The 15,953-nt window shown below is 36.6% G+C and overlaps 1 protein-coding gene across 5 annotated transcripts in view; it reads right to left on the bottom strand.

Annotated features, from left to right (window-relative positions):
- LOC141371974 (serine-rich coiled-coil domain-containing protein 2) overlaps positions 1 to 9,984 on the bottom strand; it is a 104,278-nt gene extending 94,294 nt beyond the window's left edge. For 3 of the 5 annotated variants that reach the window (XM_073890422.1, XM_073890425.1, XM_073890426.1), the window contains exon 1: positions 9,898 to 9,984. In XM_073890422.1, coding sequence (XP_073746523.1) covers positions 9,898 to 9,940 — 43 coding nt within the window. In that variant the 5' untranslated portion in view covers positions 9,941 to 9,984. Of the gene's footprint in view, positions 1 to 466; positions 615 to 645; positions 802 to 9,897 lie in introns of those variants that run through there. The other 2 variants (XM_073890423.1, XM_073890424.1) reach the window with 2 other exon arrangements.
- Positions 9,985 to 15,953: the final 5,969 nt, after the last annotated feature.

Below are 15,953 nucleotides of genomic sequence, written 5' to 3'. Positions count from 1 at the left end.
AACTACTTATAGCTTGATAATTAAATGCTGCTCAGAATATAAAAATGATATGCTAAAAACACCAGCCATTTATATTAGCTAATCACAAAATCAAAATATCCAGAAGAAAAGTAACCAGTTCTTTTGGTGAAAACTGAACTTTATAGTATTCAAACTGAAAATTATAAAACTTTCATATCATAGGCACTTAAGTAACAACTATCCCAGTGTTTTAAAACAAGCAAATTACCCTTGTTATCAACAGTATACATTTTAAACACCACTAATTAGTTTTTAGTGGTTTTCATCATTATCACTAGCTGGTTCTGACTTCAGAATGAAAATGATTAGAAAAAGTATAAGATTTTAAGTCTAGCAGAGAACTTGTTCCCAAAAATAAATGCCACAATTAGCTTTCACTGATTTCAAGAAGCACAGATTAAGTTTTCATCACAAACAAATCGTATTTTTTTTAAATTAAACTCACAGTTTAGAAAGTAAGAAGCTTCAATATGCCTACTGTAGAGCTTGTTCAAAAAGTCTAAAATGTCACTGAAAACAAAGCCAGTACTTTGCCGCAACAAATAGTACACTCCCTGAAATCCAAATGCCACAAAAACACGAGAAGAACCTCCTTCAAACACCCCAAGCTTCTCCTTCACTTACCCAAACACTTTTTCCTCACATATCTGAGCACTCACTAAGAGAGTTACTTTGTACAAGGGAGACATTGTGTCGCCGGCTGCCTACTCAGACATAGTTGCATACAGGGCACTGACAAACAGGCCTTCCTTCCTGCTCAACTCCCAGCCCTCCCTGTGGGAAGCAAGCCCAGTTTACCCTGTGACTCCATCTTCGCTCAGTGGTTACATAGCTACTGAGTTAGGACTGTTACTAAAAATACAACTAAACACTAACTCAGCCAGGAACAGAAAAGGTTTCTCTAGTCTTAGAATTATTACATGAGAAAGTTCAAATCCGAAATGCTTAGAATAAAGAAGCTACAGAAATCAATGTGATCCCCAATTTTAAAAAAAATTCATTATTTAAGTGATTATTTTCACTTAACCTAAAACTTGAATTTGAAATAGGGAAGTGTTTCATTACAGTACACCAGATAAAAACAAACTACCCCACTCCAAAAAAGTAGTTAAAGTGCAGATGTTCAATTCTCATATACACTAAACTCACTGTAACATAGTTTCTTCTAAATGCATAATAATTTCGTATAACTTTTTAAAACACTTTGAAATTTTGTTTATAACCATTAAAGAAATCAATTTTGGGGGAAAACTATACATTTTATAGTTCAAACAAATTTAAAGAAAACATTTTCTAAAGAAGCCTTACATTTGAAATTATTTCAATTTCTTGTCATTTTATTGAGATAAATTACAATCTATTTTTTTTAAAGTTCATTATAGAAAACCTAACTGTTAGATAAAGACATGGTGACCATTATAATGAAAAAAATAAGGAGTAGAAGATGAGATCGGAAAAAAAAAATAAATTTAAAAATATCCCAGAAAGGCTTAAAACTGATTTTAGTTCACATTTCTATTACACTCAAAGACTCAGTTAAGCTCATCAAGTATTTCTACATGTCATTAAAATGTTACTTTAGTTTAAGCAATTCTATAAAGCTAGAGATAATCTGTATCTACTTTTATCTGAATTCATATTTAATTCAGGCAAGTAAAATTCCACTCACTCCCCAAACAAGAAATTCTGTCATAATAAAAATCTGATACGTAATTAGGATATCATCAACACAGTGCATACAGAGTAGCAAGAAGCAAATGAACCAGGCAAATAGGCCAGGAGATGGGGTTAAATACTGTGGGAAATTAAAGTGCATAAAATTGATGTGCCACTTTTGTTTTTGCTAAAGAGGTTGTTGATACTACACACAGGCTACAAATTAAAGCCCCTTTATTGAAACAAGAACTGAACCACAGACACAATGGCAAATAAACGGTGGAAACAAACATTTGCCATGACCACAAAAGACTACTGGTAAACACTGAGATAGACAGGCCTAAATTCTCAGATAAAAGACTGCTCCAAGACTTTTTAAGGTTTCTGCTTATATAGTTGACCTTTGAACAATGTGGGTGTTAGAGTATGGGACCCCCTGCATAGTCAAAAATCCGTGTATAATTTTTGACTCCCCCAAAACTTAACTACTAATAGCTTATGTTGACCGGAAACCTTACCAATAACATAGTCATTTAAGACATGTTTTGTACATTATATGTACTATATACTGTATTACAATAAGCTAGAGAAAATAAAATGTAAATAAGAAAATCTTAAGAAAAAATACATTTACAGTACTGCACTGTATCAAAAAAAGAAAATGTTATTAAGAAAATCATAAGGAAAATAAACACATTTACAGTACTGTCCTTTATTAACTGAAAAAACCCACATATAAATGAACCCACACATTCCAAACCTGTGTTGTTCAAGGGTTAACTATATTCCTATCTGAGGCATCCATCAAACATATATTTATGTACTTTAAAATGTTACTAAGAAGATAATGTGAAATAATATTAGTGGTGGTTTCTTAGATAAGATTAGGGGGTTCTCTGACAGAAAGAAAGAAATAACATAGAGAAGAAAATGGAAAGCAAGCAAAATTACACGATGGAGATAAATCAAAACCATTTCCACAGCCAATGATGGAACAGGACAAAGAAGACTAAGAAAGGAAATAAATCCCTCTGAACATGAAATACCATAAGGCATGATGAGGCAAACCAAAACATATCCTGGTTTGAAAAATTTTAACCCAGTATGTTGATCACAGCTCTCTACACACCAGATTTTGCCCTAACTATGCATTTAGGACTAGAAAATAAAGGCCCTGGGGCGCCTGGGTGGCTCAGATGGTTAGGCATCTGCCTTCGGCTCAGGTCATGATCCCAGGTCCTGGGATCGGGTCCCACATCGGGCTCCCTGCTCTGCGGGAAGCCTGCTTCTCCCTCTGCCTCTCTCTCTCTGTCTCTCATGAATAAATAAATAAAATCTTTAAAGAAAAGAAAGGGCCTGTGAAGGAGGTTTCCAGGCCCAAAAGTAAGAGGCAGCAGATTTTAGTTCTTTTACTGTGAGTAGGAGTAGGGAAAGAGGATCTAATATAGATAGCTAACTGAAAGGTATGGGACTTGGGATGCCTAGATCTACCACTCATCACACTCATTTCTTCTGATTTGATAAAGGAAAAAATATAACACCAAAAGTAACCTAGATTATTTCTCTGATTATTTAAAGTCATAGGAAGGTAATGGATGACATAGGTATTATTTCCACCTGTGAATAACAATTGGCTATGAAGATGGCAGGAAGAAATTACACATTACAAAGCCTAGAAAGAATGTGCTTTGCAGGAGGTTTTACAGTCTGATCAGAAAAGCTCTGAACTAAAATTTGGTTCAAAAGAAGAAAAGCTCATCTAAAAAAAAAATAATAATAATAATCACGAGCCTTGTTATTACTAAACACAATTAGCACTGAAAAAGAAAGAGAAATTTCCAGAAGAAAACACAGTAACTGGAAAGTGATCAAGGATAATACTATAGAACTCATATAATTCAATAAAAGCAAAAATGTGGCCTTAGGAAATATAACACAGAATAAGTACAATTTAATAGGAACCATAACTTGCTGTGGTGTGGGATTCAGGAAGTAATTAGAAAGATATCTCTCTTTTTTTTAAGATTTTATTTATTTATTTATTTATTTGAGCACGAGGTGGGGGGGAGAGGCAGAGGGAGAGGGAGAAGCAGACTCCCTGCTGAGCAGGGAGCCTGATGCAGGGCTTGATCCAAGGACCTGGGGATCATGACCTGAACCAAAGGTAGACACTTAACCAACTGTGCCACCCAGGCGCCCCAGAAGACATCTTTTTCCAGAGAAAAGTTTAAAAACAGAAGGAGTAGATGAAATAGCACATGTAACAAGGTATATACTATGGAAACATCATAAACCTGAAGATTAAACTATAAATATGCCAAATGCTAGGCTTTAATCTGTCGGCAATGAGTGACTATTAGATGTTCCACAGCAAGAGAATAAAGCCATACAATTGTGTTTTTGATACAACCTGAACAGTTCATTTGTGAGACACTGTAGAACAAAAAAGGTGAAAATATCAAATACTTAACAGTCTGCCAAAAGAAATTCAGAACCAAAACTGTTTCCTTAAGAGATTCCTTGACAAAGGTAAAAGAAAAAATTTAAAAGAATTAAAACAATTTTGTCTTTCAGATCCTTCCTAATCACAACTGAAACCTAAAGTCCTTTCTCGTTTTATTCTTTTTCCCTCATTCTACGCTCCTCAATTTTGTTCTGCCCCATCTCTCCCTTGACCTGTTTCCCTACCCTGAAGCTGGCCAGAAACCTCAAAGTCTCATTATCTCTTAAAGTTAAACCTCTTTCAGAAGAGGGAAAACCCCATAAGATTGATTTTTAAGACCTGGACTCATTCTAAGCTGAGAGTCATGGCTGCATGTTTTCTAAGATCTAAATAAGATTGGGAGAAATTTGCAGAGGAATTTAGAATAGTTTCAGGAATTGATAATCCAGGATCCCTATTACACATTATTAGTTCATATACTGAGGGAAACCCAGGTGCAAAAAATAAAATGGAAAAGGCACAGTGTGAAGAATCTGAAGGTCATGTAACTTAAGAACCATGATTGATTGTGTAGAAGAGGAAAGAGTTTTTCTTGATCTTGTAGGGTCAGAAAATTAAACTGAAGGAAAGCATACAAACTTATTTATTATATGTAACAGGGGAGCCTTCACAAGGAAATAAAGACCCAAAGAAAGAGTTAGAACTGTGTACTTTTTTTTTAAAGATTTTATTTATTTGAAAGAGAGAGATAGCGAGAGCAGGAACACAAGCAGGGGGAGTGGGAGAGGGAGAAGCAGGCTTCCTGCTGAGCAGGGAGCCTGATTCAGGGCTCAATCCCAGGACCCTGGGATCATAACCTGAGCCGAAGGCAGACACTTAACGACTCAGCGATCCAGGCACCCCAGACCTGTGTATTTTTATGCTAGGTTTGATAAAAAGTGGTCAGTCATGGAGGAATATGACAGGTTAAGGAGTACGAGGTAACTGTAGTAAACTGAGGGAAACTTAGCAAGCCCTATTTTTTAGGATTCTTCTTGGGAGTCTCTTTGTCTTGGAATTAAGAATGCGCCTTTCCCGACAGATGTTGGTGGGGATGCGGAGAAAGGGGAACCCTCCTACACTGTTGGTGGGAATGCAAGCTGGTGCAGCCACTCTGGAAAACAGTATAGAGGTTCCTCAAACAGTTGAAAATAGAGCTACCATACGATCCAGCAATTGCAAATACTGGGTATTTACCACAAAGATACAAATGTAGGGATCCGAAGGGGTACGTGCACCCCAATGTTTATAGCAGCAATGTCCACAATAGCCAAACTGTGGAAAGAGCCAAGATGTCCATCAACAGATGAATGGATAAAGAAGATGTGGTATATATACACAATGGAATATTATGCAGCCATCAAAAGGAATGAGATCTTGCCATTTGCAACGACGTGGATGGAACTGGAGGGTGTTATGCTGAGTGAAATAAGTCAATCAGAGAAAGACATGTATCATATGACCTCACTGATATGAGGAATTCTTAATCTCAGGAAACAAACTGAGTGTTGCTGGAGTGGTGGGGGGGTGGGAGGGATGGGGTGGCTGGGTGATAGTGGGGAGGGTATGTGCTATGGTGAGCGCTGTGAACTGTGCAAGACTGTTGAATCACAGATCTGTACTTCTGAAACAAATAATGCAACATATGTTAAGAAAAAAGAAAAAGAAGAAGATAGCAGGAGGGGAAGAATGAAGGGGAGTAAGTCAGAGGGGGAGACGAACCATGAGAGACGATGGACTCTGAAAAACAAACTGAGGGTTCTAGAGGGGAGAAGGGTGGAGGGATGGGTTAGTCTGGTGATGGGTATTAAAGAGGGCACATTCTGCGTGGAGCACTGGGTGTTATGCACAAACAATGAATCATGGAACACTACATCAAGAACTAATGATGTAATGTATGGTGATTAACATAACAATAAAAAATTTAAAAAAAAAAGAATGCGCCTTTCCTCTGGGTATAGGGAGGGTACCTCTCACATGAGGGTTTTATGATCTGTTTCAGGGAAGGACGGTGAGGTGGGGAGGAGGTCAAAGTGACTTTCTTGCTTCTGCCATTTTCTCAAACTCCTTGAGCTTAAACTATTCAATATGCCAGGTGCCATATTTTGGGGTAGTACCATACTGAACTCCATCAATTTTATAAGAAACTAGAAGAGGTTAGAAAAGGACTTTCAGAGGCTGTCAACAAAGTCTTCTCTATAAATGTAGATTGGGCTCTGATTCAGTTCTGTAAGGAAAGAAAGGATAAATCCACTGCAGACTTCAAGAGTAGACTAACACCTTTAGATAGCATTCAGGGGTAGATTCTGAAAGAGATGTGACCAGTCTCTCTTCTCACATTCTGTAAAGGATTTTAAGGCAGAAATAGGATAAATATAGCCTCATTGCCAGACTTCTAATATTTGGAAAGAGCCTTAGAAAAAAGTAGAATACAACTCAGAATAAAATGATATCCTTCATATATCACAACTAGATGCTTCCACCACAGCCAATTAAACACTAGAGGAAGAAGTCTCTTAGTACACTTACAACAGCAGGGCACTGGAAAAACAAGTGTCCTGCATCACCTATGAAATAAAAGAAAAAAATAAAGTAGGTGATTAATCAAAGTGTTCTGAAGGGGAGATCAAGTACTCAATTTCCAATTTTATCCTTGCACTCAAAAGATAATTTTCTCTAAATATTTTTTTAAAGATTTTATTTATTTATTTGACAGAGAGAGACACGGTGAGAGAGGGAATACAAAGCAAGGGGGATTGAGAGAGGGAGAAACAGGCTTTCCGCTGAGCAGGAAGCCCAATGCGGGGTTCGATCCCAGGACCCTGGGATCATGACCTGAGCCGAAGGCAGACACTTAACAACTGAGCCACCCAGGTGCCCCAAATTTTCTCTAAATATTAAAAGAAAATCTTGCAAATGTTTTATTGCTACAGGCACTAGGATATCAACCTTAAATCCTACTATAGTTGTAAAATCGCCCCCCTCAGTGTCACCAAACAACTCAGTTATGGATATTTCTGAAAACTCTCACTTCCCAAATCCTAGCCCATAACAATCCAAGAAACACCTGACCAACAAACATTCTTTCCTCCTCTGTATTATCACATATGCTACCTAATAGGTCATGACTTACTACACAAATATAATTGCCAGATGAATATTCTCATGGCCTCTTCCTTGAAATCCCAGAAGATCCCTTATTCACAATGAAGTCATAACAAGCTTGTGTCCAAAGTCAAACCCAAACTAAAGATCTCAACAAAGTCTCAGACTTCTTGTTGGTAAAAATTTCACTGATATTGGCAGAATTAGTGATGCTGAACACACCAAGCTTCAGAGTGACCCATTCAAAACTCTACCCAAATTTGAATAATAGCCACCAAAACCAGAAGCTAAAGGGAATGAAAATCAATAGTCAAAAGTATATTAGAAAACTCCTTTAAACCTAGTACCAGTCCTTGTAACATTCCTATCCTCCCAATCAAAAAACTCAGGGGGGGGTATAGTCATCCAGGACCTCAGAGCTATAAAGAGAACAGTCACTCCTTACTCCCCAGTAGTACCAAACCTGAATACTATTTTATGTTTGGTGCCTCAGAAGGCTACATATTTTAGACTTATGTTCTGCTTTCTTCAGTGTTCAGTTAGCTCAAAACAGTCAAAATCTGTTTGCCTTCTCTGAGGAAAATCTACAATATATGTGAGATGTTATACCTCAGGGGTTCCCTACTACTTTTCATAAGTCCCCAACCAAGACCTCGAAGATTTTAAATTTCCCTATGATTCCAATTTTATCTATCATGAGGATAACTTTATGTTGTCCTCTAAAGATGAGGCAGGTTCTAATACCAATTCCTATAGCTCAGAAAGGGTATAAAGTTTCCAAAGAGAAGTTAAAATCTGTCAAAGTAAAATGCATTATCTAGGATGTGATTTATTCCAAGGAAGTATATCCCTCACTCCTCACTGTCAGCCCTTAAAACTTCACATGAATTCTCCTAGATCATCATCTCATTTTCCCCCCATAATTGTCAATGGTTTATGTTTTCCCCCTGTTCTCCAGTATTTTTCCACTTGATCTCCCAGGACACTAATTTGGATTTCAACAGCAGCTATGCTTTCTGTCATCTACTGAACTGTTCTATTAGGAAATCTTTTATAGCTCCAGAAAGCACTGTACTGCAATTGTTATTTCCTTAAGTGCTTTCATTATTATTTCCTTGGGCCACTCTAATCCTGGGAGTTCTGTTGTTTTCCCTATTCTTCTTCCTGGATGTTGGCTGCGACTTTTCTTTCTCAGTTGACTGGAACTCAACTCTGGTTGCCAGAGTATCCCAGGTGACAGCAGAACCATGAGAAGGTGCTAGAGTCTCTACCCCTGTGGTAGAGTAGATATTGTTCTCAGCTCTTCACTCTCTCCTTTAGTAGAATTATATATTCAGTGTCCTCCGCCACAGAGTTTCTAACTGCAAACAGAATCCACTTCCCAGTCCCACTGGTAAATAACTTGCTTTGGCCAACAGATGTGGGCAGAAGTAACAGTGTGTTGGTTCTAAGTCAAGACCCTAAGAGATAATATATTTTCGTTTCTGTTCAACCTGTTGTCCTTTTGCCATCTGCCATGAGAGCAACCTGCTCCAGGTAATCTTGGTCTCAAAATGAAGAAACAAGGAGTAGACCTGAACTCAATCCTACAGCCTGAGCTGTCCCAGCTAATCTATAGATTCATGAATACGGAAAATAAATGTTTATTTTGAAAGCCACTGAGATTTTGAGATTGTTAACAGAGCATCCTGGCAGCATGGGGCGGGGGAGGGAGGAGTGACAAACATGAGCTCCTAGTACCTTCAATAGCACCAGAACAAACACCTGCCCTCTTCAAAATATCCCTGCATTTTTCTAGCATCATGTATAAAAAGGACTTCACCACCTTCTGTGGTTCATCTCTTGCCCCTGGGAGGCCTGAGAGACCAGGCAAATGTTGACTGACAGGGAATCCACAGATCTTCTGGAGCCATTCCTCTTTCCAGAGAATTCCCATTTCAACCCTTGCCCCAGGGGCTTTTTTAGGCTGCTATCTGATTCTAGATCAGTCCTTAAGATAGGAAATCCTACAAATATTAAGTCAGTGGGGGCAAGAGTACCTAGGCCTCTCTTGCATATGGATTGTCTAAATCCCTACTCCAGCATTACTGGGATCCAGAGAGGATGAGAGATTGGATTTGGGAGTAAAAAAAAAAGTGGAATGATTCATTCAGAAGGTCACCATTTTCCCAGAATTAATCTTTTTAAAATTTTCTCAGAATTGATCTTTTAAAAATATTTATTCTTGGTAAAACTTATTTATCATAAGTAAAACTTAATGAGTTTTACTGCTGTATCACAAGTCAAATGAAATCTGTTTCTCTAAATGTATTTCTTAGAATCAAAATGAAAGGGAAGAAAAGCTGGATATGTACACGGGGCAAAAAGGACACATCCTATCTACTACTTACTTTATAATACAGATATACAATTTTATTGGATCATACAGAATTATATCTAAGACCTACGAAATCGAGGTTTTAAACATTTAAATAAGTTTGCAAATGAATTTATTTAATATCACTTAAGACTGATTCTCAGTCTGAAAGACTTCCTTCACTGAGATTAAGAAGTTTGTAAATAATAGTAAATTGGCCCTAGACAAGCAGCTCAACTATATACGCCTCTGGAATTTCAATATTGTCCTCACTTACCATTTTCAAGAGGTGCATCCTCAGGCAGATCCACATCAAGCATAAGGTCATCATCCTCAAGGTCACATGATTCAAGATTATTCAGAATATCCTGTGAACAAAAGCAGTAAAAAATGCTATAACCTCCCTCAAGAAACGTATGTAATCGTTACTTTTGAAAACATCACTCATGATAGTCCGAATTTACTCAATGTTTGTGTTGTAAAAATAAATTTTTAAGATAAAAATTTTTTAATAAAAAAGATTCAATTGGTTTACTTATTAAACTATTTGTAACATTCTTCTCCTACTCTTCCTCCCACCAAGAAATTTTTAATTCATTTTTAAAAACTTACACAATGCTCACTGTCCACAAGATATTGTTCTTAGTACTTTACAAATATTAACTCATTTATTTAATCTTCAAAATAACTCTATGATTTAATGACTAGTAAGATTACTAGAAATTAATGTACAGAGAGCCAAAATAGGATGCAAACACAAAAAGTCTACCTCCTGAGTCCGTGCTTTTACCAATCTCCTTGAATAATCAAAGATGGTAAAGAATCTCCCAAAATTTACTCATATTTGGTGTGAGGTTGTGTTTGATTATATATAGAGATTGGACCACTCATGTAAATAACAAAAGCATTTAACTACATGATTATTCCATTTCCTTTCTTATGCCAAACCCACCTACTCTTAACTTCAGCACCACTATTACCTTGGCTTGGTTTGCCTTAATTTGTTTTTCTATAAAAGACAAATAGTACTGGACTAGTCAAACTGGTATAAGCAGCCACTCCTGGGCTCTATTTGCAACCTCGCCAGCTCTCACCTATCCTGAGAAAAGTAATGTTTTGCTTTCAAAGACTCTTATTCTGAAGTCAAATTAGCAAAATAAAAACTAAGTTTAAAGTCAGGACTTAGTTCGACCTGTAGCCCACCAGCAGATCCTTCCAATCCAAGAACTGATTCAATACTGCAAGACCTTTCATTAGTATATATAAAAAAAAAAAGATAAAAAAAATCCACAAATTTTTAAACAATTTAGAGATTATGGGCTTGAAAAACCATTATAGAAGGGGGATATCTACTTTATTACAGATGATATGAATAAAATTAGAATTTGTTTCCTATGTTGGGTATTCCATCCAAAACTTTCCAGTTTTGTGTTGTTGGCCTTCCTTCCAGGATGCACTAATGACTAAAGCAAATGGAATAATTGTTTCTGAAAAAGCAGAAACAAAAAACACCTCTGGATAATTATTTAATCTTGACACAAAAAGGGATTATTTCACAGAACCTCTTTCCATCATGAAATACCTGCTGTCCCTAATATATGTCTTCCTAAAAGCCAAGAAAAAAAAAAAAAAGATGGACATGGAAAAAAACTGGCAAGGCCATAATAGACAATTCACAAAATATAAAATAAACAGCCAATAAATATGATGTAGGAAAAAATGCTAACACCCATGGTGACAACACAATTGAAAAGAATCTAGTACTCATTAATATTGCAGATAGGATTAGATTCATAAACTTCCTGGAAGACAATTGGTCAAAATTTAACTAAAACCTTTTTATTTTTTTTTAATTATTCTTTTTAAAGATTTTATTTATTTATTTGAGAGAGAGTGAGTGACAGAGAGCATGAGTTGGGTGGAGGGGCAGAATGAGAGGGAGAAGCAGGGAGCCCGAAGCAGGACTCGATCCCAGGACCTGAGCTGAAGGCAGAAGCTTAACTGACTGAGCCACCCAGGCGCCCCTAACTAAAACCTTTTTAAAAAGACAAGTTCTTCCTTTGTCTTTTTAGCCCTCAGAAATAAACAAAAATGTATGTGTAAATATGGTTATTGCAGCATTATTTAGAATGGCAAAAAAGTAGAAATGCCCAAGAACAGAAAAATGACTAAACACAAAGTATGACACAGTCATACAACAGAATATTATGTTTTATTAAAAAATAATAATGAAAATATATTTATAGACACGGAAAAATATCAACTGGGGAGAAAACAGACTAGGTTGTTTCTAATCTTTTGCTCTTATAGATGTTTTGATGAACCCCTATAAGTCAAAAGTAAATTAAAATACATAAGTCTAACTGTATATTAAGTTTATGGCATTATACTCAAACTGTTTCAAGTGAGGAAAAATTTCCAAACTATTTTCAGTAATTATATTATGGATGGTAGTATGGTGTCATTATTCTAGTTGTGTATATATGGGTATAAATGAAAACGGTTATATTGGTGTTTGTTGAAAAGTGGATTCTCATATTAGGAAAAAGAAAAAAGGATGCAAAAAAAGAATGAAATTAAATTAAAACCCTATGTTCCTGAATATAAGTGCAAAGTATTGGTATGAACACAAAATGTTTTTAATCTTAAATGAGAAAATACATTTTTTCCACTGAAAAGGCCTAGATATTAACTTAAAAAACTAGGTCTGTAAAACAGTATGTACAGAATTATACATTTTATGGGAAAAAAAACCACACTATATAAATTCAAAGAAAAAAGTTGAAAGGAAGCCAAAACATGGGTTATGGAGTTTTTCTTTTTCTTTGTTTTCTTTTGTTTTTGTTAGAGTACTTGCATTTTCTCATTTTCTGCATTAAGCACTGACATGTAGTTTTACTAAAAAAATCCTATCTCCTATAAAAACATTTGGTTGTCTGTGTATATATAAGTATGTGTGAAACAAAATAATGGTGGGTGCCCCAAGCCATCTCTGATAAATAAGGATGCAGCAAAGAATCAAAGGCAATAGAGAACCTCATTTTCTAAGTCCAGAGCAGGACTTACTTGCCTTGCTGAGACACACCAATCAGCAAAAGCAGCCCTGTCACCACTGCCAAAAAGATGTTCAACTTTTAATAACTAACTAAATCCTACATTTGTTTTGTGTTGTTTTCTGTAGGTTTTATTTTATAATGAAAGGTTTAAAAATTAATCTTAAAGAATGAGAATGAGCCTGTTTCAATGAACGTAAAAGTAATAGAATAATTTTGATATCACACTGAGAAAGTACTAAGAAAACCCAGTGGAAAAGGAAGGGGAACACAGTTATCTGTAGTTACAGGGAGAAAAGAAGAGAGGGAAAACCATCCACATTTATGCCTCAACTTAACACTCACAATAAATCACTGCATATGATGTTTCATAAATTTAGTCACGTGGGAAGATGGTCTGTCACATGGGGATAGGGGAAAGAAGATTGCATATGTACAATATAACTTCATCTTTAATACTGAAAAAGCCAAAGGATTATTATAATTTTCCATTATGTGAGATAATATGTACTTATGTTCTTTATATTCTTTTTTTTCTGTAGTAAGCTTTTATAATATGCAAAACTTCATGTTGGAAAAAGCGTACCTTTCTTGGGATCAGCAGAGAAGTTCAAACCACACAAATCTAGCCTGAGTGTGGGAACCCATCAACCTGGCACATCCCTTAACAACAATAAAAACCAGAGATATCTGCCCCTCCTAACTTCACTCAAACTATTCTGGACCACGTTGGGTACCTGCACTGCTCTCCCCATAAAGCATCATTATGTGAGTAATAAATTGTTTCATACCTTCTCAGTATACAGTCTTGACATCTAAACAAATTTGGGGGGAGGGAAGTAGACCCTGTCCCTCCATGTGGTAACTGAAAGACACACTCTCAATAACTCAACACATTAAAAAAACCAATATATGGAAGGCACGTCTTTGTCAAGAGTTTAGCTAAACTACTCTATGATATTGCTGCCTTGGCATCCATTTAGTGTGGTCAAAGGACCTACAGGGGTCTTGAACTGAAACTAGCCCCTCCCATGAGTTCATGCCCTACGTAACAGCCTCAGCATCAAAAGCAAATGTAAATTCCTGATATGACTTCTCCAACAGCCCTTGTGAGCAATAATCACCCTGCTTCCCAGGGCCTTCCCCTTGTGTACCCCTTAAATAAGCCCCCATGGGACTTATAAAAACCCTGCTCTTTTTGGTTTGACTTGACCAATTCAGACTTAGTTCAGGAATCCCAAAGCACTCTAGTCATCAACCCTAATAAAGTCACATATCCCAGATCCTGTGACTCCCTATCTGCACTTTTATGGCCCCTTCAGGCATGCCAAACACTTCCTTCAGAATCTGTTAGTAATAAACACTTCTCTATTTCAATTTCCTTTGTGGTCTTTTATTGAACTGGGGTTCACCATCCAACACTCCAGGGCTCTACTTCACAAATGTTAATTTAACAAATTTGAACAACCCTCCAAGGCTACTTGTCTTCCCTCAAACAGTTCCTTTACAGTATGATAGTGGCTCAACTACCATGAAAGCCCAATGGATGGATATCTAAGTCTTAGCTTGTCAGAAAAAGCCTAAAACAAAGTCAAATCAGAGAAAATCTAAAGAACAAGCAAATATGGCCTCTAGAACATGAAAGAGGAGAATACCTTATGCATAAACAGTATGCTAAAGGCAAGGAATCAAAAAGCATAACCTATTCTAAGTGTTAGCAAATTTGTTTTTAAAAGACAAAAGTAAATACTTAGATTTTACAGGCCCACAGACAAACTCAGTATATTATATAGGTACTTATATAACCATTTAAAATATAACCACCTAAAATATAAAAAACATTTTCCCCAAGCTGTAAAAAACAAGGTGGTTGGCCAGATGTGGCTTATATGACACAGTTTGCTGACCTGCTCAATGCAAATAATTGCAAGTAGTTCGTTAATAATTGTTATGGACCGAGTATCTGTATTTTCCCAAAGTTCTTATACTGAAGCCCTAACCCACAATATGAGTGTATGTGGAGGTAGGGTCTTCAGGAGGTAATTAGTTTTAGACAGGGTCATGATGGTGGGAACCCCATGATGGGATTAGAAGAGAAGAGAAAGAAACCAGAGCACACACTTTCTCTCCCCGCACCATGTGAGTATATAGTAAGAAGGTGGCTGTCTGAAAGCCAAGAAGAGGGTCTTCACCAGGAAATGAATTTGCCAACACCTTGATCTTGGACTTCCAGCCTCCAAAACTGAAATAAATGTCTGTTGTTTAAACCACTCTCAGTCTACAGTATTTTGTTATAGTAGCCCTAGATGACTAAGACAACACTCAAACAGAGAAGTAGATCTATATCGTGAAAAACTATTTAGGCCACATTAAGGAGTTTGGACTTTATGTCAATGAAGGCGGTATGACTGATGAGTTTTCACAAGTGGTAAATTGAGATTTACATTAAAGAAATATTATTCTGGCTGCTGTGTACAAAATGAATTTAAGTAGGAAAGAAAAAGCAGTTTTGTGGCTATTGCAGAATGCATGTGACATATGATGGTGGTCTGACATTAATCAGTGTCAGTGAGAATGAAAAATAAGCAGTTAGGAAACATACTGAGGAGTTAGGATCTATAGAACCAAAGCTCACTGAGAGGTAAGGAAGGAGCCACAAATAGCTCCTTGGTTCCTGGCTTAAGAAACAAATGGATAATTCCTATTCACTGAAATAAAGTATAAAAAAAGGAAAACCAAATCTAGTAGGAGATAAAAGAATTAATATATAATTTTAGAACCTGGTAATTTTGACATGCTTACTGCATCTCTGAGAAGACATGTTCAGCAGATGACAATATATGAGTGTGGAGTTGGGCAAAGAGATTTGAGGTGTGGGAGTCAGCACCACACTGATGACATAGAAAGCTGAATAAGGAGTTTCACAAGAGGGACAGTACAGAGTTGAAGACTGAATTCTAACATCTGTTTTAGACAATTTCCCCCTATTCATCTTTATAGGAGGTCTATGTTTCTCTGAGTTATATCAGAGATATTATTTGAGACTTTTCAGTAAGGAACCAGGCAAAGAGAGAAAGAAAAAAAATTGATCTACTGTAATTTCTCTTCACCAACTTAGAAATCCGTCGTCTGCACAGGTTAGGAGCTGTATCATTATTATAGAAAGAAAGAAAACCATGTAGCATGGAGATTGGTTAATGTGAGAAAGAGTTTCTGTTCCCATGTTTGTTATACCAGGCTCCTCTCACTGGCAAGCCTGCACTTATTGAGAGCCAATATC

This window comes from Callorhinus ursinus, unplaced genomic scaffold (assembly GCF_003265705.2).
Source record: "Callorhinus ursinus isolate GAN/ISIS: 27379988/994484 unplaced genomic scaffold, GSC_fseal_2.0 scaffold152, whole genome shotgun sequence".
Lineage (NCBI taxonomy): Eukaryota > Metazoa > Chordata > Mammalia > Carnivora > Otariidae > Callorhinus > Callorhinus ursinus.
This window is presented reverse-complemented; position numbering and strand designations above follow the sequence as displayed.